Source organism: Buteo buteo, chromosome 20, assembly GCF_964188355.1.
Source record: "Buteo buteo chromosome 20, bButBut1.hap1.1, whole genome shotgun sequence".
In the NCBI taxonomy this organism is placed as follows: Eukaryota; Metazoa; Chordata; class Aves; order Accipitriformes; family Accipitridae; genus Buteo; species Buteo buteo.
Window position 1 is genome coordinate 3,012,587 of NC_134190.1, and position 23,241 is coordinate 3,035,827.

General features: G+C 38.1%; 1 protein-coding gene across 3 annotated transcripts in view; it reads left to right on the forward strand.

Moving 5' to 3' along the window:
• Positions 1-23,241, forward strand: part of RECK (reversion inducing cysteine rich protein with kazal motifs) — a 63,468-nt gene that overhangs the window by 15,496 nt on the left and 24,731 nt on the right. For all 3 annotated transcript variants that reach the window (XR_012653735.1, XM_075052235.1, XM_075052234.1), the window contains exons 5-9: positions 8,219-8,304; positions 10,465-10,512; positions 20,534-20,567; positions 21,437-21,634; positions 22,051-22,318. Coding sequence is in view for 2 of the 3 variants with exons in the window: in XM_075052235.1 (XP_074908336.1) it covers positions 8,219-8,304; positions 10,465-10,512; positions 20,534-20,567; positions 21,437-21,634; positions 22,051-22,318 (634 nt within the window). In the remaining variant the exon portion in view is untranslated. The remainder of the gene's footprint in view (positions 1-8,218; positions 8,305-10,464; positions 10,513-20,533; positions 20,568-21,436; positions 21,635-22,050; positions 22,319-23,241) is intronic.

Below are 23,241 nucleotides of genomic sequence, written 5' to 3' on the forward strand. Positions count from 1 at the left end.
ACTAGACAATTTAAGAAGTGCAGAGGCTCAGATCAAGAACCAAACTGCTTGGTACAGGTGGATTTAGAAAGTTAAAGCATAAATCACAAGACAGGACTGTTATGTTAAAAGGAGAGATCAGCAATAGATGAAATTGGGACTTAACTAGTACTATTGTATCATACGTCATTTCTAAAAGACTGAGTGAAATTAGCATGCTATGGTTGAAAAAGTGGTAGTGAGGAAAGAGGAGGCTGTAACAGTTTTATGGCATCTGCTCAGAATTGCCCCCCACACACACAGCTTCAGAGGCAAAACGTTGATTCCAGTGCATGCAAAGAGATTTGCTGTCTTATATTTTGCTAGTTTTACTTAACCAATAATATCTTTTGGAGTTGCAGTGCTTCTGTCTCATCTAAAACCTGATAAATTGTTAGTTGGAGACAATACCTAATCATCATTAGCTATATACAAGCTCAGTAGCTATATACAAATGCATGGCAATGCTTTTACTGGAAGTGAGAAATACATATTGGATTTTGAATGTTAGGTTTGTGTAAGCAAGTGAAAAAGCATTGGAAGTCTTTGTTAATGAACCACTCCCAAATTGTCTTCCTGTACTTTCTAAACTAGTGTGAGGCCTCTTCCGTGCCTTTGTGGTAGGATTCTGTTATCCTCTGATCTATGGAAAAAATGTCACTTCTTCAGTGGTGATGTAAACCATAGTTTAGTCCTGTGTGATAAAAGTTAAATCTTCCTGTAGTATCCTGAGCTTGTATCCTGAACTTTGTACCTGCACAAAGCCAGTCACTTTTCATTCTTCTTGCATGTGAGGTTACGTTACTTTTTTCTTCTTTTTAACTTGTGCCACTTCTAAAATTTTTTTAAGTATTCTCCAGTGAGAACTGTAGGATTTTGTAAATTAATGGTGTGTATATAAGACAGCATTATAGGGGGAGCTGTTATTCCCTTTCTGGGAAATCAGTAGAACTGAGCGCCTCTGTGAGGTGCCTGTACACCAGCACACGCAGCGTGGGAGCAAACAGGAGGAGTTAGAAGTCTGTGTGTGGTTACAGGGCTATGATTTTATTGGGGTCACAGAGACATAGGAGGAAGGCTCCCACAGCAGGAGTGCTGTGATGGACAGGCCAGGAGGGTGAGGAGGGGGAGTTGTGCTTTATGTGAGAGTGTAACTGCCACGCATGGAGCTCTGCTTGGGGATGGATGATGAGCCAGATGAGAACAGCACACGGGCATATCGACATATTAGTGAGGAGTCCAATATGGGTGATGTTGTGGGTGTCAGCTACAGACTGCCTGATCAGGAAAAAGTAGTCAGCGTGGGCTTTCCCACGGAGTCCCGGCCATTTTGGGCAGCCTCTGCTCCCCCGCTCCACTCCACGGGCTGGGGGGGACAGCCTGCCGCCTCCCCGCGGGCTGCGGGGGCATCCCCTCCTCCTTCCCTGACTTTGGCATCTGCAGAGGGGTTCCTCTCACGTCCCACTCCCCTCTCCGCAGCAGGTTTCCCAGCAGGCGGGTTTTCTTTTTCGGTTTTTTTTTTTTTTCCTTCTGAAATCTGTTCTCCCAGAGGCACTACCGCCATCGCTGAGGGGCTCCGCCTGGGCCAGCGGTGGGTCTGGCTCTGAGCCGGGGGAGCTTCCAGCAGGAGCCAGCCCTGCAGCCCCCTCCCCTGCTACCAAAACCCTGCCACACAAACCCAAAACAAACTGGAAGAAGTCTCATGTTCACAGGCCCTGATGCTCATGAGCAACTATAATTACTCTGGTACCTTTTGAAGAGACAACACAGGAGGGCACAAGCAATCTGCTTGGAAGAATCCCATAGGATACAGCCCTGGAGAGAAGAGGGGGCCAAGAGAGCTGGTTAATGTTCAGCTATCGCCTTATCCAAGCTCCAGTTAGAAAAGCCAGAGCCTATCTGGAGTTAATCCTGGTGAGGTATATGAAGGTCATCCAGAAAGCTGCCCTGTTTCTTTAACTGCATCAGCAGCAAAAGGAAAACCAGGGGAAATGAGGGCTTGCTGCTGAATGGGGCAGGAAACCTGGTGACAAATGACACTAAAAAGGCCGTGGCCGCCTTTGCCTCAGTCTTTACTGGTAAGATGAGCCTTCAGGAATGCCAGATCCCTGAGATCAGTGGTAAAGTCCAGAGCAAGGAAGGCTTGCGCTTGGTGGAGGATGATCGGGTTGGGTAATATTTAAGCAAACGGAACACAAGTCTGTGGGATCTGATGGATACCCTTACAAGTGCTGAGGGAGTTGGCTAATGTCATTGCAAGGTTACTCTCAATAATCTTTGAAAGGTCATGGCTATTGAGAGTGGGTGCTGAGGACTGGAAGAAAGCGAATGTCACTCCTGCCTGTAGAAAGGGCAAGGAGGACCTGGGGAACTACGGGCTGGTCAGTCTCACCTCAAACCCCAGGAGAGCTCCTGCGAACCATTTCCAAACACATAAAGGACAAGAGGGTGATTGGTTATAGTCAGCATGGATTTATGAAGGAGAAATCATACTTAACCAACCTGATAACCCTCTATGATGAGGTGACTGGCTTCTTAGATGAGGGGAGAGCAGTGGATGTTGTCTATCTCAATTCTAGTAAGGCCTTCAGCACTGTTTTTGTAACAACCTCGTAGACAAACTGATGAAGCGTGGGCTGGATAAGTGGACAGTGAAGGTGGATTGAAAACTGGCTGAAGTGCTGGGCTCAAAGGTTTGTGATCAGTGGCACAGAGTCCAGCTGGAGGCCAGTATCCCAGGGGTTGATGCTGGGTCTAGTCTTATTTAACATCTTCATTAATGATGGGACAGAGCGCACCCTCAGCGTATTTGCAGATGATAAAAAACTGGGAGGAGAGGTTGCTAGACCAGGTAGTTTTGCTGCCATTCAGAGGGATGTTGACAAGCTGGAGAAACAGGCAGGCAGGAACCTCATGAAGTTCCAGAAAAGGAAATGCAAAGTCCTGCACCTGGTGAAAGCCCCAGGCTCCACAGCACACAGAAGGCTGACCAGCTGGAAAGCAGCTTTGTAGAAACATACCTCAGGATCCTCGTGGACAGCAAGTGGAATACAATCCAGCAATGTGCCCTTGCAGCAAAGAAGGCCAACAGCACCCAGGCTGCATTAGGGAGAATGTTGCCAGCAGATTAAGGGAGGTGATCCTTCCCCTCTGCTCAGCATTGATGAGACCACATCAGGGATACTGTGTTCAGTTCTGGGCGTCTCGGTACAAGAAAGATATGAACACACTGGAGCAAGCCCAGCAAAGAGCCACTTTAAGATGATTAAGGGACTGGAACATATGTGAGGACAAGCTGAGAGAGCTGGGATTCGTTACTGTTGTCAAGAAGAGAAAGCTGAGGGAGGTGGATCTTGCCAATATGAATACTTATCTGATGGAAGTGTGTAAAGAAGGTGGAACCATACTCTGCAGTGGCAACCAGTGGCAGGACAAGAGGCAGTGAACACAGACTGAACAATGGTAACTTCCATTTAAACATAGGAGAATACTTTCTTGTTGTTAAGGATGATTGAACAGTGGAAAAGGTTACTCAGGGAGGTTTTGGTCTCCATCTGTGGAGGTATTCAAAACCTTATTGGGCATGGTCCTGGGCAGTCTGCTCTAACTGACCTTGCTTTGAGCAGGGAGGTTGGACTAAACAATCTCCAGAGGTTCCTTCCAACCTCAGTGATTCTGTGGGTTTCTTTCTGTTTTTTCTCCCCTTCGACTATCCTCAGTACAGAAAGTATTTCATAACAGAGTTTAGAATGGGGCCACAAACTGAGTTTTGATTGGATTGGCATCTCTGATTTTTCGTAATACAGGATCCACAAAGTGTTTTCACACACAAACACACACACACACTGATGAAACTGTATACAGCCCTCCCAACATCGGTGTTATCATGGACAGTTGCAGAATATTGACTGGATAAACAGATGACTTTGGTAGTTATTTTCTTTCTTAACAGCTGTATGACATGCCTGGCAGTTTAGTTAAGAATGTAGGTGGAAACCTGCTTTGCATATGGATTTCAATGGCATCCTGTTATAACACAACATATATGCTAAATAATTTGGGATCTGCCTTATAATCTCCTGCTTGATATATCCTTTGTGTATTTTCATCATAGTTTGTGTTTTCTCCTGTCCCATTCCTTCCCCACAGCAACTTGATATTAATGATCTGTGTTAAAATTTTGGAATTGTTTGGTTTACCAGTAACTTCATCATGATAGTTACCTTAAAATATTAATATTCTCACAGCTACCACTTGAGCTACCATTCTTTTTCACATTTGTTTCCACTTCTTTAAACCCGTCATAATGGTCTTCTGTTAACTTTCTTTTATGGCTCGTCCTCACAAAATAATGCTGTAGGTCATGTTTTATTGTCCTTGCCAAGATGGTGTTGTAAGCCTTAATTAAATACTTAAGATGAGGTGTTCAGGAATGTAAGTATTCTCTGAAAGAAAATTATTTTTCCATGTTTTCTGAAAGCAAGTATCATTAGTTTGTCAGTGTTTATTTATTAAATCCAGTAGGCCTACAGAACATGTATTATTTTGAGGGACTTGTCTAGGAAATTAAAGTTTCTTTATGACCATGGACACATGATGCTGTTCAAGAAACTGCTTACAAAAGATGATTGAGGGATGACCAGCTGGGAAGGGGGAGGGAGAGGAAAGCAAACCCAGCAACCTAAAATTCTACATGATAAACTGTGTTCTGATTTTTTCAGGTTTATCATTTTCTTTAAGCAAACTGTAGAAGACTTCAAAGAGACAAAAAAATTCTGACTTGGGCTTTCTTGCACCCTTCTTGACACATGCAACTCTTGAACATGAAAGCCTAATTAATTTTCTTTTTTTTTCCATCTTCCTTTTTTTTGTCCTCCCCAGTTTTCTTGGTATCATGGTGATCCAGCATTTCTTAGATATTTTCAGAATGTAGAATGTTTCTCTCATCACAAAATAAATGTATCAGAGATGACATTCTAATTTTTCATGTTTATGCAGCTTTTTACCTCTGTTTCTGACTTCAATGCTCTTGTGGAGACTGCAGTAAAATGTTTATAATAAGGAATAAAAATGTGTGTGTTGTAAGTCATCTCACTAATGTGATGTGGCTTCTGGAAACTTTTGGAGGAGATTTAGGACAAGAGCCTGTGTTATGCAACTAGATGATCTTTTATAGTTCAAGGATCTGTATTGTACTTGAATCAGTTAATTTGGTGAATAATCAGAACTATGGTCTTTAGTCAATTAATTGTGCACTTAAGGTATATTTTCATCTAGAAATAACATGCATTTTAATTACCTTGACTACAAAATTAATTTTTAAGCTGCTGTATTAAAATTGCAGTTCAGTGTTTTTTTTGAAGATGTGACATAAATTTTTTCTCCGCAGGCTTGTCTGCTACTCATAAACATCCTGGGGAGAGGGCCACTTGCCAAGAAAATACTAACTATGGCTGAAACTTATCAGCATTATTAATTTGGCACGTATTTGTAGCTTGCTTCATTCTTTTAGCACAGTTTAGTTCCAGTAGAAGTACGTCTGAAAGCCACACGCTCTGTATTGCACAAAATATGGATGCTTGATTATTCAGTGGTTATTCACTGGTGACTATTCAGTGGTGACATTGCCCCTGAAGCTGTACAGCTGTATTTATCATCCGTTTCTCCTGGATATAGCTGGTTATTGCAGCAGATATTTCTGGAAATCTTGTTTTCATATTGCACATGGTATTTCTTTTATGTTTTTTAGATTGCTTAAACCTTACAATATCAGTCCTACTAATAAACATTCTACCAAATATTACTGTTTTGATTGAAAGGAGTTCTGTGTATAGCTCCACATATGAAAGCTATGCAGAAACAACTGCTACATTATTTTAGGCCTAAAATAGAACATAGCGATTAGTTGATTTGGCAATTAACTGTACATATGTTGTTGAAGATATGTGCATAACTTCCATGTAGACATGCATTTACTTTTGGAATTAGTTTAAAACAATGCATGAAATTCTGAATCTTTGAACGTTGATTACAAACTACTGCTGATGTGTGCACAATAGCCATCTCTTTAACACTTTCAAAAAGATGCTCAATCTCCAAAAAACTAATTCCATACCCCAATTATGGAAGTTGAAGGTGAGGTGAATTAGCAGGTGTCTGTGGCCTTCACAGATGCTTTGAACTAGTTTGAATTGGAATGGTGAGACAATACTCTGAATAGACATAAAGAGGATTTGGACAGTCTCCAAAAAGACTGGTAAATCACTGGCCTACAGTGCTTCCAGAAGGTCTGCACTGTTCAGGTGGTACATGGCCACTTCAGACTGACAAAATGCAGGCTGTAACCAAAAGCTGTTCTTCACCTTTGCCTCTCTGCTCCCTCCATCTGCTGTGCAATCCTGCTACCTTACTTGTGTTGAGCATTAAGGTTTCAATTTGCATTTTAATAAATGTAATTAATATTTTAATTTGCTGGGAAAATATGTTAATTTAGCTAAAGATTTTGATCCTCCTTTATAAATTTACTGTTAGTGTGTTTTCTTAATTTGCCCATCAGAATGTCATGAAAGACCGATACTGGTAAGACTTTCTATGCAACCTGTGTTTGTAAAGCAAACAAAGTGTATTTTAAAGGCAGTTTTGTTCATGATGAATACTTACTGGTGATTGTTTTCCATTGATTGCAATGATTTTTAATTACTGTTTTCCCAGTATTTTTCTTAGCATTTGAATTTAAGCTCACTGTTCTCACTCCTAGCTTTTTACTTCCCTTTTTTAAAGCTGGACATCCCATGTGACTTTTCTGAATAGACATTTCTACTAGGCTTAAGGGCATTTTTTTAAATTAAGTGGTTGATTCTTTTACTTCATACTTTTTATTTCTACATAAAGGATATAATTTTTGCATGTCCTGAAGTACTGCTTTATTTTTAAAATACTCATAACAAAAATGAGTGGTTCATTTGAGCTAAATAATTCCACTCCCCACCCTAAGAAAAAAGAGTGTAACGAATTTGCCACAGCTGCTGGGCAGCTGCATAGGTTAAACCTTCCCTTTAATTATTTGTGTCTTTAAAGTTACATGAGAAATAAATAAGGAATGCATTCATCTTTTATTTGATTTCTGATGTCTTGAAAACATCAGAAGATCTGTATTTGTGAATAGATTAAGAGGATGAAACAGCTTGTGGCAGCAATTTACTTTTCTATTAGCTTTATGGTAAGAAATGAGGATAATAGTGAAATAAATGGAAAAAGAGAGACAAGGAGATGGGAAACTTTTATTGAAGATAATTCTGGCTCTGAAACCATGTTATTGGAGGGGATAAACTACAGAGGAAGTGTTGTGGTTTAACCCCGGTAAGCAGCTAAGCCTTGCACAGCGGCTCGCTCATTCTTCCCCCAGTGTGATGGGGGAGAGAATAGGAAAAGGAAAAGTGAGAAAACTTGTGGGCTGAGATAAAGACAGTTTAATAGGGAAAGCAAAAGCCATGTATGCAAGCAAAGCCAAATGAAGAATTCATTCCCCACTTCCCATGGGCAGGCAGGTGTTCAGCCATCTCCAGGAAAGCAGAGCTCCATCACACCTAACGGTGACTTGGGAAGACAAACACCATCACTGTGAATGTCCCCCCCCTTCCTTCTTCCCCCAGCTTTATATGCTGAGCAAGACATCCCATGGTATGGAATACCCCTTTGGCCAGTTTGGCTCAGCTGCCCTGGCTGTGTCCCCTCCCAGCTTCTTGTGCCCCTCCAGCCTTCTCGCTGGCTGGGCAGGAGAAGCTGAAAAATCCTTGACTTGGTCTAAACACTACTTAGTAACCACTGAAAACATCAGTTTTCAGTGTTATCAACAATGTGTTATCAACATTGTTCTCATACTGAACCCAAAACATAACACTGTACCAGATACTATAAAGAAAATTAACTCTATCCCAGCCAAAACCAGTACAGGAAGTTTGAAGTAAGAAACATACTCTGTGTTGACAAAGTTGGTAGAAAAATATGCTACTGAAACCAAAAGGAGGGTGTGTCTGTAGGAGATAGCAGTGTTAATTTTAATGAGGTTTTTGATTTTTTTTTTTTAATGAGAACAGGATTATCAAATTTGAAAAGTAACTGACTCATGGGGAAGGAAGGGAAAATTATGACAAGGTTTCTCTTTCTACTGTAATAATGTGCTGTCATCTTATTTTCAAAGGAGTTTTGAAGAAGTCTGACGGGTGGGTTGGTTTAGGTTGCTGTGAGCTAGCTATTGCTGTGGAATGTCGGCAAGCATGTAAACAGGTAAGGCTTTCTAATTGTTTTTCTGTGGTTAATGTCAGATGGCACCATGTTGAATTCATGTATGTATTACTGTTTATGAACTTCAGGCTTAATGCATTTTTTACATCAAAATTAAATTATCACATAAACACTTTTTAAAATTGTAAAATATGACTAGATACTTCCCAGGAAGTACTACTAGTCATAAATGCCAGCAACCAAATTCCAAAAACCAAAACATATAATTTAAGTTTTTAAAGTGAATTTTCAGTAAAAAAGTACAAGTTCAAGTCTACTGAGATGAAAACCTAGTTTAAAAAAAAGTGGTGGGTTGGGGGGGGGGGGGGCGCGATTTTTGGGAGGTATGTATTTTCAACTGTGCAGTAAGACTAGGCTGCTTGCAATGACTTGATGAGCCTGAAGAAGACATTTTAAGACCTTAGGCTTAGCTGTGCCTTTTTTGTATATTCTGATGCCACATTTAATTGCTCAGTAGTGAAGACACAGTTAAGATGAAATCTAACCATGTTTATAACTTTGACACAACAGAAGTTCTGGTGTGAGAGCCAGTGAGCTGGCTGCAGGCATGTCCTAGCACCACTGCATCCACTTAGTTTTGCTTTGCAAACAGTAGGCGTGTGATTATTGCTGATGTGCTCTAGTTTGTTACTTCATAGTAGTTTATTGTCATAGTAATTTATTGACTGAATCCGTAAAGATTCTGAAGCTGTCTTTGCTTATGCTAAACTTAGTTTCTTGAATTTTTTTGTCACAATCTCTACATGAAAGTTGTCATTTTAAAATAATGCTGAGTAGAAGGCAATGTGTGGCTGTTTCTAAGCTTTCTTTTTTTGCAGTGTAATGTTTAGTGATGCAATGTTGTGGTTACAGCCCCAAATTTTTGTGCCTCTTCAAAGAGGTTTTTGTTCATCAGATGGAAGAAAGTTGGTTCTGGTATTACTGTATCATTGTTTTTGTCAAGTGACAATGTTAAGCAGAATACATCAATTTAGCAATGAAAAAAAAACCCTTTTATTAAAAATCTATGAAGCATTTTGTGATTTCCCCCCGCCCCCGAATATATGCTTCTGACCTTAAAAAACATCTTCAAATATAATTATGTATCATTATCCTTGTAACTCGGTTCTGGAGCACAGGTGTACTTAATATTCACTGTAGTGTCTTGCATATTACCTGTATAATCTTAATCTTGGACCAGCAGCCTACTGCAAATTGTTGTCATGCAAAAAAAAAAAGATGCTACCTTCACCCAAAAGCATATAGTTTAAACAACTTTACAAGAGATGACCAGTGAGTACACAAACTTAGTAGTGTGGGAAAGAGGAGTGAGTAAACAATCTGGGTACTTTTGATCTTCTGAAAAGGAAGATACATGTATCTGTTCCCGAATGCATTTCTTAGCAAAGCTTTCTAATTTATCCTAATGTTGAAGTGTTTTCCAGACCTGATAAAAACACTTCTCTTTATTGCAGTGTCCTATGAAATTCTGTTAATTTAATCTTACGGTTGTTGTATCATTTCTCATTATTCTCAGTCCTATGCTGTATTGTTTGCAGACTCTGCTGTCCCAGAATCTTGGCCATATTTTGTACTTTAGCTGACTCTGGTTGATTTTCACTTAAACTAAAATACAGATATTTGCCAAACATTAGGGATAATGGGAAATACTTGGGTTTTAATTTTGATTTGTGGAAGTTGATGGGATTTTGGAGGCATTTTGAAGAAGGAAATATGATAGGTCCAAGATCAGACTTTATCCTGGTATTTTAAATTACTGGAGGGGGAAATAACTAATAGTAGTAGTAATAATAATTTTGAATACCTGTCATATGAAAAAGGAGCAAGAGGTACTCTACAGAATAAACTAATCTGCAGTTTGAAGGGAAGACTTCTGCAACTCAGTTTGACAATAGGAACTGTAAGACTGTACATAAAAGAGGGAGGAGAAGGGAAAGAGGCACATAAGTGGTACTGAGCATGCAAAATGGAGAGATTTTTATGCTCAAGTTCTTCCATTTCCTAAATGTTTCCTGTGTTCTGCTCTATCTGGTAAACCTTTCACAAAAACAAAGTTGCTTTGTGTGCTTCCGGTATCAACTAACTTGCAACATGATTTTTATTTTTTTCTACTACAAATGGAGAAATTTATCTGTCTTTCAGGCTTCTGCAAAGAATGATGTTTTAAAGGTCTGCAGGAAGGAATATGAGGTATGTGTATATGTGTCTGGATATATCTTACTAAAAATCAACTGCTTTATAAATTCTGTAAAAAGTATCCTGTAGAAGAGGGAAGTCCAGTCTTCTTATAGTTGTATTTCTGGATTTACCCATTTTCATCCAAATGTAAATTACCTCTCTCTACAGTTTCTGTAAAAGTATAATCGTTTTCTGTAAAAAGTCTTGCCTTTTTTTAGACTTGCATATATCTTAATTTGAATGAAAAAGATGCAACTTTCAAAATGGAGACATGGATTCCAAAAGTTTTTGTTTCATAGAATTTTTGATGAAAGTCGGCATTCATTGCGAGCATTCATTTGGTCAGAAACATTTCAGCTTCTATAGTGGGAGAGTCAGCTTAAAAGTGACCTAAAGAAATAAATTCAGGAGAGAATAACCTTTTAAGTATCTTATCCTAATGTAAATCATTTCAAGTGAATAATTTTTTGTAACATCAGTGAAAATATAAGTGTTTGCAATTATTTTTACTGTTCTGCTTTTAAAATTAATCATCAGGATATTTTCAGAAATCTGCCTTTACCTATGTTCTTTTTAACACAGTTTGTAGAAATGCTGTTCTGCTAGGACTTCTTTTCTTTCAACCTGTTTCTTAATTAAAAGCCAGATTCTTCCTCGCCCCGTTCATCTCATTTCTTCCTGCCCTGAATTAGGTAGTCCTGCATAAATTCTGCTCATAATCAGCAGTTCAGGATATCAGACATTCTCTGTTCTCTTGATTTGGGCAGAAGTACAGCAGGTTTCCTGTTTTTCCAGGAAACATTAAATTCCTCACACACCCCCCTTGGTCCTTTTATAATCTACAGAGTATTTTCCTAGACTCTTCACTGTTGAAGTTACCATAGCTTGTTCTCGTAAAAATGAATTTTCATTGTAAGTAGTTCTGTCTCCTCTCGTGCTATGATATGCTATACTGTCAACATCTGTAAGCTTCTCCTCTGTTATGCTGGTCTGTTTCCTTCTTTTTTTCTGGATTTCTGCATTGCTGTAGGAGGTTGGCCAATATGGGTTGAAGGAGAACGGGAGAGGAAAGGTAAGAGATTAAAGAATGACTACAAAATGGTGATAGTCATCTTATTTACTTTTCCTAGTTCTTCTTTTTCCAGTTTTTATCTGGAATTTTGGAAAGTGAGTACCTTAGTCTTATTCAAGAGTGATCTTGCTGTTATTGTACAGAAAACCTTAACTCTTTCTATCTGTGCAACACTAAAAGAGAAGAAGGAGAAAAATTATGGAAGAAGGAATCAGTCTTCTGGTTGGTGAAGAAGGAAAAAGAGCTTTTGTAATGAGCATTAGGACTAGTAGATACAGATACTGTGTTAGGGACAGAAATTAAGTATCTGATGTGGTAGATCTTCAGTTACTACAGAATTTTGTGTGACAATGGGTTTTCCTACGTATCTAGGCTTATAGGTACTCATGAAAAATAGTACTTGCAATGCTCTCAAGAGACCCCTTGGTTGTTTAAATTTAAAGGAAGTTTTGCCTGATAGGAGATTCCAAAAACTACTTCTGGAGGGAACCTGCAGTTTTTCACACCCTAGTCATTCTTTCTCCTTTTTAAAAAAAAAAAAAATTCTTGGTGCCTTGGTGAATGTGTCCTGCTCCCTCTGTACTCTGTAAGTAGCTTCTGTGTCTGTGACCAGTACCATACTTTGTACTCAGTTGGGTTGGCTGGGGAAGAAGCTGAGCAACTGGGAAGGGAGTGACTAGTTAAAACTGAAAGAGGTGACAGATCAGAAACAGCCTGTGAGTCACATAAATGCAATGTTGTCCATACTGTGTTTGCCTTTGTGTTTAAGAACTCGTACTTCGTTCACTAAAAATGAGGATCCAATTTAAGAATTAGTTTACAATAAAGATCATATTGCTTGTTCATCAGCTCTCAAGTCTGTTACTGAGGTATTGAATATATAAGTACATGACATGTAAGTAAACACTGGCTGAAATAAGACTATAAAAGTATAATTCCTTTTTTGCAAACACTCTCATAGCTTACCAACTTTAATAGCTTACTTATATACTTATGTAAGGATTCCCCAGAGGATTTTCACAAACTTCTTACAATAGTTGACTGAACTGTGCATAGTACTTTTCTGTAGTCTTTTGAGATTAGGGAAGCAACTTCATGAGTTACCACAGCTTCCCACTAAGCTAGTGAGCATGAAGAATGAGGTAAGCCTTCAAGGGTAGGGCATAGGATTCAGAGCAGTGAAAAAAAAAAACCAAACCACCAAACTCCAAGCAGTAGGTGTCACAAAGTTTGAAGTTGTGAAGCAGAGTCTTAGGTTGTGCAGTAGCAGAATCACTTTAGCATTGACATGCCGGCTTTTATAAGATTAATTGAAGATGCTTTTTCTGCTGATTATATGTTTCTGGATGACACTTACTGTAAATATTTATGGAGCTTGTGATTCTTCTAATTTGGAGACTTTACACATTTTGGAAATTAAGCATGTTGTAATAAACTATTAATTTTTTGATCAGTGCATTGGAGATTACATGGCCTATTAAACATTTTTCATTTTCAAGTAGTGCTGCATACAGAAATTAAATTTAATGCAACTTGCTGAATATTTTTGAGTGTTACTGAAATGTACTTTATTTGCCTTCTTTTGAAAGATTGTATTCTACTAGTCCTTTTTTCCATCTTCTGTTTCTCAAGTACTCATTTTGTCATCTTCATTTTTTCTCTAGTTCTATGTGTCTCAACTCTCTATCTTTCACTGCTTCTTCCAGCTTTCTGCTATCCTGTTCATCTTCCTCTAAAAAGAAGGTAGGTAATAGTCAAAGGAACAAGAAAAACAGAAGTGGAGACTGTATGGATTGTATGTAGTATTTTCTGATTTTCCTATTTTTAAAGTTTAGTGTAAAGTTGAGGTTCGTTTTTTGAAAAGACCGCATGGAATACATGCTTGGAGGAGTAACTGAAAATAGTTTATAAAGCCTGAAATAAGCTGTAAAGGCTTTATTATTAAGATCGCTTTTCTTTCTTCTGTGCATTAAAAGGGTAATACTAAAATTTCCGTTAGATTGCAGTTCTTGAGTCTCTACACTGCATACTGTGAGTTCACCTCTCTGCATTAAGAACTCCAGTTCTTATTTCATGTGTATTAAATAAGAAATTCAAACTTCTCTAGTTAATTGGCATTATGAGAGCTTTGCTGCAGCTGAGCACTATTAACATCTGCACGCGGTCGAAATATAATTGGAAATGTTGCCCATTATTTAGCTTCTGCTCTTAAAACTGTTTCTGATACGTAGTAAGCACTTCTGATATTCCTGGACTGTTAAAGGTATTTTTGCTCTCAGATTTGAGCACTCTTTAGTTTAATCTGACATTGTTTTCATACAGTTTTTAAATACAGAAACTTCAAATGCAGTGCCTGCAGCTTCAAGTGCTGTAGTAAGGATTCAGAAAAGTATTCACTGTGCTACAGTATTGGGTTGTTGTATCTTCTAGGGTCATATGATCCTGTTTTATTCTGAGGTTTTAGTGAATGCTGGCCACCAATTACCCCTTCTGACAAATGCAGTCAGCAGTTTTTATCTAATTGTTTGTGCTGTTTACTCAGAGACAATAGATTATAACTCAAGGAGCTGTTTAGGACATCAGTTAGGAAAAGGTTCCAAAACAGTTTTAATGAACTGCTAAGGCACATGGCTGTGTGACCTCTGGAAGTACTACGTAAGGAATTCAGGGTGGACTCTGATCATATACTGCACATTGTAGCCAATATTATGGTCATCATATCTGCTGGAGCTTTTTGTCTCTGTTCTCTACTGTTTAAAGAAGGTTGATAAAACACTCGATGATCTTGCCAAAATACAAGTTCCAGTCATTTTGTTCTACCTTACTGTGCAAGTGTTCTCACTTCTTTACCGGTTTACATGATTGAGGAAAATCTTGGCCTTACTTGTTAATTACTGCAAGTTTTTAAAGTTCTTAACAGATGTGCACCATCATTGAAACTTCAGCTGACTCCACTAAACCTTAGTACATTACCTTCTGACTTTATCTTCTGTTGATAAATTAAAAGATTAAATGAAGTCAAGGAGAGATTAACAGGACTTTCATTGCTGTTCTCATAAGAGTGAAGCATTTTGTTTCCTAGTGCATTTGTTAACTGTAGGTAATACTTCTAAATTAAGATGGCCTTAATTGGATAGGTTCCATATTCAAATACTTAACATGGTTAGGTTGCCCAGGACAACAGTACTAAACTTATTTTTCTGCCAGTTAGTAAATACAGATATCATGATAATTTTTAGGGAGGAAAAAAATCTTTGATTTTTAGTAAATTACTCTTGATTTCTGGTATTAAGGAACACCTTCGCTGTTGCTTTTCATTCAAGACACAAGAGGCAGCTTTTAGAAAAAATGCGCTTATAATATAAAAGCATGCCTTACAATACAGAAGACTTCTTCCTTTAGCAAAATGATCTGCTCTATTTGTGTTTGTGTGCATGCATTTTGGTTTTTGAGCCGTTACCTGCAGCTGATGAGCTCCAAAAAGAGCGAAACCAGTTAGGTCCTGCAGTACTGGCTAAAATCTTTCTTCAAGGAGCTTCTGGTGAGGAAGATGGGACAATGTTCTCTGCTGGATAAAATTCAATTGCCTTTTTCAATTTCCATAACACCAAAAGGTCTTTGAGACTGTTTTCTTTAAGGCATACACGGCTGTGTTGCTTGTGTCTGCCTGCCACTTTCCATTCCTTCTGCTTGTAGTCTCAATGGTTTTAATTACCAGTTTCAGCAACATTCTGTTTTTAAAAAAAGAGAAGTCTGAAAGATGAGAATAATGCACAAGTAAAACAAATCATGTTTGTTTTTTATAAATTTCAATATTGCCATCTTTGTTCACTTAATATTTTATTCACAAGTTGAAAATGGAGTATCAGACTCTGTGTGTGTACACAGTATTGCCTTTTTATCCTCATTTTCCCAGATCTTGATGTCTTAGTTCTTCCTTTAAAGAGAACATTCTTTTCTGCTGTTTTGGGTTTTTGTGGGGGTTTTTTCTTTTGTTTTTCCTTTACCTATATCTCTGTTTTATCTTTTGCTTTGTTTTCTCTGTCTTTTCTGCCAGCTCATTAGCAGATTCAGAATGAAGCTTGAATGGGCAGAAAAGCTGCTGATTTCTTAAATATGAGTACTACTTTACTAGAGATGGGCATTAACCCTGTGTTCTGTAATGAAGTTACGGTTAGTAATTAAAATCAGACTGACTGTCTAATGCTGTTACCAGCTTTACTTACGAGCAGGTGACTTCACACTAATTTATTTATTTTTTTAAGATTCTCTCGTGTCTGTATAGCTACGCTCCCCACACATGTACCTGTACTTTCTGGGAAACTGAACAATTGTCCAGACCTACACAAAGAGCAAAGTCAGCACCCAGATTAGCAGTGTATTCTGTGGTGGCTACAGGCACTACCATTTCATGAAATATGGTGAGTTGCTTTAACAACTCAGTGCAGATGAAGCTCTTCCTTCTTCCAACTGGCCTTTGTCCACACGTTCCCTCCTACTGCTAGCCATACAAATATAGTTCTCCTTACCTTACTCTGCCCCTGGCATCTGGCAGGTCCTTCTAAAAGATGATATGTAAAACATTATTCTATTCTATTCTAACTTGATATTACATCTGTTGAAATCGCTGATTTAAATTCCAAGGAGATGAGAAAAAGGAGTTTTCAATAGGGTTACTGGGAAAAATCAGGTCATGAGAAGATGATTAGTGCCAGAGCTGGTGTAAAGGCATATAAAAGAGGGAAAAGGGAGAGAAGAGTTGAAAACAAGGTGGAAAAGAGAAGTAAGACCACCTCCTCTTAACAGAAATATGAGCATTATTACAGTGATTAAGCAGTCTGTGGAACTATAGTTTCAAAGTACAGAAAGAAGAAGATCTATTATCTCGTTAGGGCATCCTGCCTGTACAAAATTGGTGTGTAAAATTGCTGTAAGAAGATAACTTTGTCTCAACTCGATCCCTTCTTTAGAGGAGGAGCATTGGTAGACACCATAATCTTCTCAACATTCCTCTCTGGTTTGTGTGTGGTTATAAACTGCAATCTGAGCTAACAGGGCTCGTGACACTAAAAAGCAGGCCTGAACTGCTTTTTAATAATTTTTTTGGTAACATTCAACTTTTAAATAACATGACAACTTTTAGCTGGGTTTATAGCAGCATTACATCATGGTTTTAAGTATTGTTTGTGCTAACAGTATGGTCAAGTACTTGGGTATAACCATGACAGACAGATTTTAGCCTTTTCAGGAGCCTCTACCATCCCAATGCATTAATTAATAAAGTTACAGTGGTGCTTTCTACCTGTCTGGTTTGTATGCAGCCTTCCAGTGCTTGATACAGGGTGGGTGTGGAGAAGTCTAATTTCAGCAGCTTCTGAGGACAGTCAGTTTTGGGTCAGAGTGATGTTGTGAATGGCAGTTCCTATCTGACAGTCGTTTCTTTCTTCATACATGGAAGGTCCCAAAGAAACCAGGTGGGCACAGTGAAACAGTGACTTTCTGATAACCATTGTCTGGCATCCATAGAGAAGGATTTATGGTGCTATAAAAATCACATGAGCATTTAGGCAACAGTATAAATCAGTTCTTTACAGATGTAGGGTGGTGATTCTGTCTACATGTTCTGTTTCTGAGTTCTATTGTCCCTCGTCCATGTTAGAGATGAACAGGTGACAGGATTTGCTTTGTGGGTGGTAAAGAGGAAAAATCTGAAGTGAATCAAATTAAAACTTGCTGCTGGAATGAAGAATGTTGCTGCGAATTCATTCTCAGTCTCATAGAAATTGTGCAGTATCTGTGCTCTTGGGAGAAAAGAGCTAAAATTTGGTAAAGGATTTTTGAAGAATAAAAATAGAATGTCTGAATTGTTACTTTGTGAGGGTTTGGGTGTTGTTTTTATGTAAGGCAGACTCTTGAATTTTTGTGTGAGGTGTTTTCAATAGACCTGTGCTTTTATTCGTGATCACTAAAATTACAAGTAGTTAGTGTTCATGGAAAATTAACTTACATTTTCAAGTTAGATTTGTGTTTATTCTCTTATGGTCATTATTTCAGTGCCACATCTGCCATGGTTTACCCGTGATTTAAATTTATTTCTGACTGTAAATAGAAGAAAGTGACACTGCTTATTACAGTATTGGGACTGTCCTCTTTAAAATCTTGTGTTTGACTGTTAACATATTTCACTATACAAAAATATATTATCCAAAAGATTATATAATTGTGAGACTGTAAAAAACAGGATCGTGGCACTATGACTTACATGACATAAAGAGTAATTGGCAAGTTGGAACGTGTGATTTAATTTACAGCATAAAATAAAATCATTAATGGTGCGATACAAACTGAAACATCAAGGCTTGAGGCTTTTCCAATCCAGCTTAAAATGTGAGTCTTCTATCTTCTGGTACAGTAAGTAATGCTTTGGGCTCTTCGGATTTTCATCAGAACTGTCTATGCAGGAATGTTAATTCATTTGAGTGCTAATTCACGCATAGAGAGCCAATGTGTGATCTGAAGTGCTTACTCTTAAATGAACAACAGAAAAGAGGATGAAGATAGCTATGAAAATGAAGAACAACATTTAAAAAAGAATCATGTTTTCACTTGGGTACTTAGAAAACTTTCATGAGGGGAAAAAAATTTTATAAAAGGGAAAGTGGGATTGTAGGATTCTCCGGTTCTCTAGTGGAATACATGTGCTTAAAGAGTAGCACTTCAATGAAATAAGAAGTTGAGACTCTATAATATTTACTGATTCTGGTGTCAGGATTTAAGATGTCTGAAGGTGAATAGGTAAGGGAAAGGGCGCAAAAAGTGTGGGTTGTATACTGGAGCTTTCTAGTAGAGATGAGACTGCCTGTTTGTACCACTCCTGTGAACAGTGTGATGTTCTGCGTTTACCCTTCCCTGTTTGGCATAATTGAACGTGAGCAAGCTGCTTGAGAGGAAATCCTCAGCCTTCAGATGTTGTAGCTACTGGTATTTTTATGAGTTACTGGGAGATTTGATCACATTGATATTTACTTTGCTTTTCTCTGTAATCCTGCCTAGATGGTAGTGGGGGAAATAAGGATGCTGCCAAAACAGATTAATTGATTCAAATGGTCTCTGAGAAGAAAGCAAGTAGAGAATATGAACTGAAAAACAAACTACACTCTAAACAATCTCTAAGACAAAAAAAAAAATCAAGATGATTCCTAACATGTTTGTATTTCCTTCACAAATTTTCACAAAAATACCCCAAAGATTACTGGGGATACACACTTCTCTGCAATGCAGTAAATACTAATTACTAACGTGGATGAAGAATCTGGTGAACTACTGATCTTAAGTTAGGTCTGCATTTTGAGGTCTCTTCCTTTTCTTAGGTAGAGGTAGTGGCACAACTGATATTTTGCTGTACTGGAGCAAGATTTTAATCCCACGTTATGTTTGTGGATCAGTATGACAGTCTTTCTGTTTTCTTCTCTAGATGCTGTGTAAAATACAGATTTGTTTAATGATGGGGATAGGGGAAATGAAGGAGATCAGGAACTTTATGAAGATGGGGATTGTGTTTTCTCACTATGTTAATGTACTTGATCACTTTTTATAATCTGGTGTTCTGACAAGCGTGGAGGTCAGGTGTGGAGGGGGTTCAAATTTTCTCTTTTTCACAATCATACAATTTTAAAGTCTTCGATAATTGGCAGCTACATTTCGGAATGTCAGCCTCATGACGGAGTTCTGGAAAGCTTATGTACAGTATCTGGGTTTTTTTAAGAAGAAATATGCTTTTTTAGTGTGGGGAAGACTGTGGTTGTTTTGGGCAAGAGTGCAGTAGTCTTGAGGGAGGGGATTCTGCCCCTCTGCTCCGATCGGGTGAGACCCCACCGGCGGTGCTGCGTCCAGATCTGGGGTCCTCAGCGCAGGAGAGACGTGGACCTGTTGGAGCAGGTCCAGAGGGGGGCCACAAAAATGATCAGAGGGATGGAACACCTCTCCTGTGGGGAAAAGATGAGAGTTGGGGTTGTTCAGCCTGGAGAAGAGAAGGCTCCGAGAAGACCTTATTGTGGCCTTTCAGTAAAGGGGGCCTGTAAGAAAGATGGGGACAAACTTTTTAGCAGGGCCTGTAGCAATAGGACAAGGGGTAATGGTTTTAAACTAAAAGAGAGGAGATTCAGACTAGGTGTAAGGAAGAATTTTTTTACGCTGAGGGTGGTGAACCACTGGCCCAGGTTGCCCGGAGAGGTGGTCGATGCCCCATCGCTGGAAACATTCCAGGTCAGGTTGGACGGGGCTCTGGGCAACCTGATCCAGTTGTGGATGTCCCTGCTCATGGCAGGGGGTTGGACTAGGTGACCTTTAAAGGGCCCTTCCAACCCAAACTATTCTACGATTCTGTGATTGCTCTGTGGATTAGAGTCTTCTGAAACAAAACAGCAGGGTGTATGTGTTTTCCTTCTTCTGTTATTTAACATGTTGTATGTCCCACAACTTTACCTTTTGGTTGCAGTTCGAGGGAGTCGGTGGCATGCTTTAGCTTTTGAGGTATATTGTTGAGTTAGTTTGTTGAGATTTTATATTTGCATGTGTGCATCTGTTCAGAGTTTTGGGGTTTTTTGGTGGGGTTTTTTTTCCACATAGAATCTTTAAAATTAGTGTCATTAAAAAAACAAAACAAAAACATTTGGGGACACCCTATTATAGCATGCTGTTTCTAAGTTAGTCCAGGGAAGCCTTCCTATTTACTTGCTTGAATATTTAACTATTTTATTACGAGTGGACACAGAGCTAAGGTGACCACTGATCTTTTAATTTCCTACTTTCAGTGTTTTTGTACAGTGTCTTTGTTCTAATCCAATCTAATTGGAACAAATAATAACATAGATTTATTAGCTCATTATAAGAAATGACTGGACACTTAAATATTTATTTGAACTTTTCCGGCTTGTAACACTATTTTTGTTTTGATTTCAGAATGCTCTCTTTAGTTGTATTAACAGAAATGAAAGTAAGTATGTAATGAATAGTTTGTCTTTTTTGTTTTTCTTTCATATTGTGCTATCCTTTTTTCTCTAAAATGTAGGAAATTCTGTGGGTGTACATATACACAGATCACATGGATTCAGTTCCACAGAAGGGCAAACCACATGCATAAATTGTCTTGGTCAAGGGATAAGGGGATTGGGCTGTTCATATAATTTGTATCAGTTCTTAATTTGTGTATCTGTGTTTGTTTTTTCTGTCCTGTTTTGATTATTGCTTAGAAGCTCATTTATTTCCTTCTACTTTGTTCATTTAATGAGTGTTAAGTAACAAAATTAAATGCATAGATGAAATCTGGCGCCATGCAAGTGTTTTGTTGTCTGATGTCTGTCTGTATATAGAATGAAATCAGTGTTTCAGAAGTAATTCTCGTAAAAGTAATTCTCAAGGACTGTATATTTAATAACATATCAAAAATGGCTGAATCACGATACCATCTATCTATTTTCTTGAATGAGTTTTAGGATACTACTCATTTGTTTACTATTAATATTTGTCTAATAATTCAATTATAAGACAAGTCTGGTTACTTTAAATAAGAACAGAATAGCTGAAGGTAAAATTCAGCTGGCTTGATGATGGCTTTAGGGACTTTTTCTCCAGCCATACAAATAAATGTAATTTGGCTCGTTACAGATATTCCCAGTCATTCTGTAGACTGATTATTTTAATAGAGCATAGAAGAATTTCTTTTTTTTTTCTTTTTTTTTTTCTTTTTTTTTACAGTAATAGCTTGAGCATCATTGAGTGTGGTACAGACATGCTCATTTCTTCATTTCTCTGTGTAGGAACCCATAGATTTTCTGTTGTTTGTGTGTGTGTTTGTTTCCCCAGTGGGGTCAGTCTGTTGCAGTTATGCAGGTCATCATACAAACTGTCGGGAATATTGTCAAGCAATTTTTCGGACAGACTCTTCTCCTGGTCCTTCACAAATTAAAGCAGTTGAAAATTACTGTGCATCTATTAGCCCTCAGCTAATACACTGTGTGAACAACTATACACAGTCATATCCAATGAGAAATCCTACAGATAGTAAGTATAAAAAATCTTTCTTTACTGAAAGTTATAAAAAATACTGAAAACAGTAGAGGATTGTATGCACTTTTTATGTAAAATGTGTTATTGTATAAGTCTATTGTCTAAATTGTATTAATGTATTTCTATAGTATAATTGTAATTATATGAATTTATATAATGATAAGTTTTGTTTGTAGGTGCGTTATCGATTTTTTTTTTTTTTTTTTTTTTTTTAACATGCTACATATTGGTGTTGTTTTTTTTCCAGAGTTGATTCTGTTTGCATTTAAAAGAAGCAATGTTATTTGAAATTGTTGGCAGGGGGAGGGGGGGAAACCTTCTTATAGCACTCTTTCTCTGAGGGCTATTATGTTGTGCATCTTGGTGGTTGTTGTATGCTTGATCATTAACTATCTTTAATTTTTTGACAGGTTTGTATTGCTGTGATAGAGCAGAAGACTATGCGTGTCAGACTGCTTGTAAAAGAATTCTAATGTCAATGAAAACAGAGCTTGAAATTGTTGATGGACTTATAGAAGGCTGTAAAACAATGCCTCTCCCTCAGGATCCACTTTGGCAATGTTTTCTGGAGAGTTCAAGATCTGTTCACCCAGGAGTCACTGTGCACCCTCCACCTTCAACAGGCCTTGATGGAGCTAAGCTCCATTGCTGTTCTAAAGCAAATTCTTCCACGTGTAGGTCAGTATCTCTCTACCCTCATTTCCAATTGTGAAAATATTTCAGAATTTGTCTCGTATCAGGCTTTTGCCTGAATCTTGCTATGTACGTCAAATAAAGAGTTCTGTGAATTCTTAGAAAAAATACAGGTTTAGGTAATCAGATGGGTGTCACATTCTGTCCAATACTTACTTTGTATCTCAATAAATACTATTCTATAAGAGGAATCACACTTTTCTCCTATTTAGCACTGGCTTATTGTAGTAGACACACTAAGTTACTGAAACTTATACCTTACTTGTGGTCATAACAGCCAATATTGCAACACGATGAAGAGGCCTTAACCAGATGCTAAAGAGAGCCAAGGGGACAATGAACTGCACAAACTTCCAAGTAGTTTGTTGCTGCATGTTTAAACCTTAGCAGTATTCCTTACTAGATGCTATTCAGATTTTTGTCAATGAAAAATAACTTAGGTTATTTAATAATTAAGTAATGGAACTAACTATTCTGACATTTTAAAAAAAAAAGGTTTTTAGTAAATAGTTGCACGCTTGCAAATAAGCATAACTGGAGGATTTTAGTTTAGAGTGGTTGTCTGTCCACTTTAAAAATAGATCATTATTGCATTTTAAATGCATCAACACGTCAAAATAAGTTGCAAACATTGATTTTTGAGCTGTTGCTTCCTTTGATATCAAAGTTTCCAGTAACAAAACAACAGATCCTGAATGCAGCAGGATCTTACAATGAGTTTAGCAGTAGAGCCCTGGAGTTACGTTATTTCTTAGAACATTGTACTATAGGGCAGTTGATGCAATATTTTTTAGTTGCTTGCTTTGACAATGAGTTCTAAAAATTGATTGTTCCCTCACGTTTTCAATATGCAGTAGACTGTAATAGTACAGTGAAGTTCCATACCTTCAGTTGGGACGGGAGCAGTT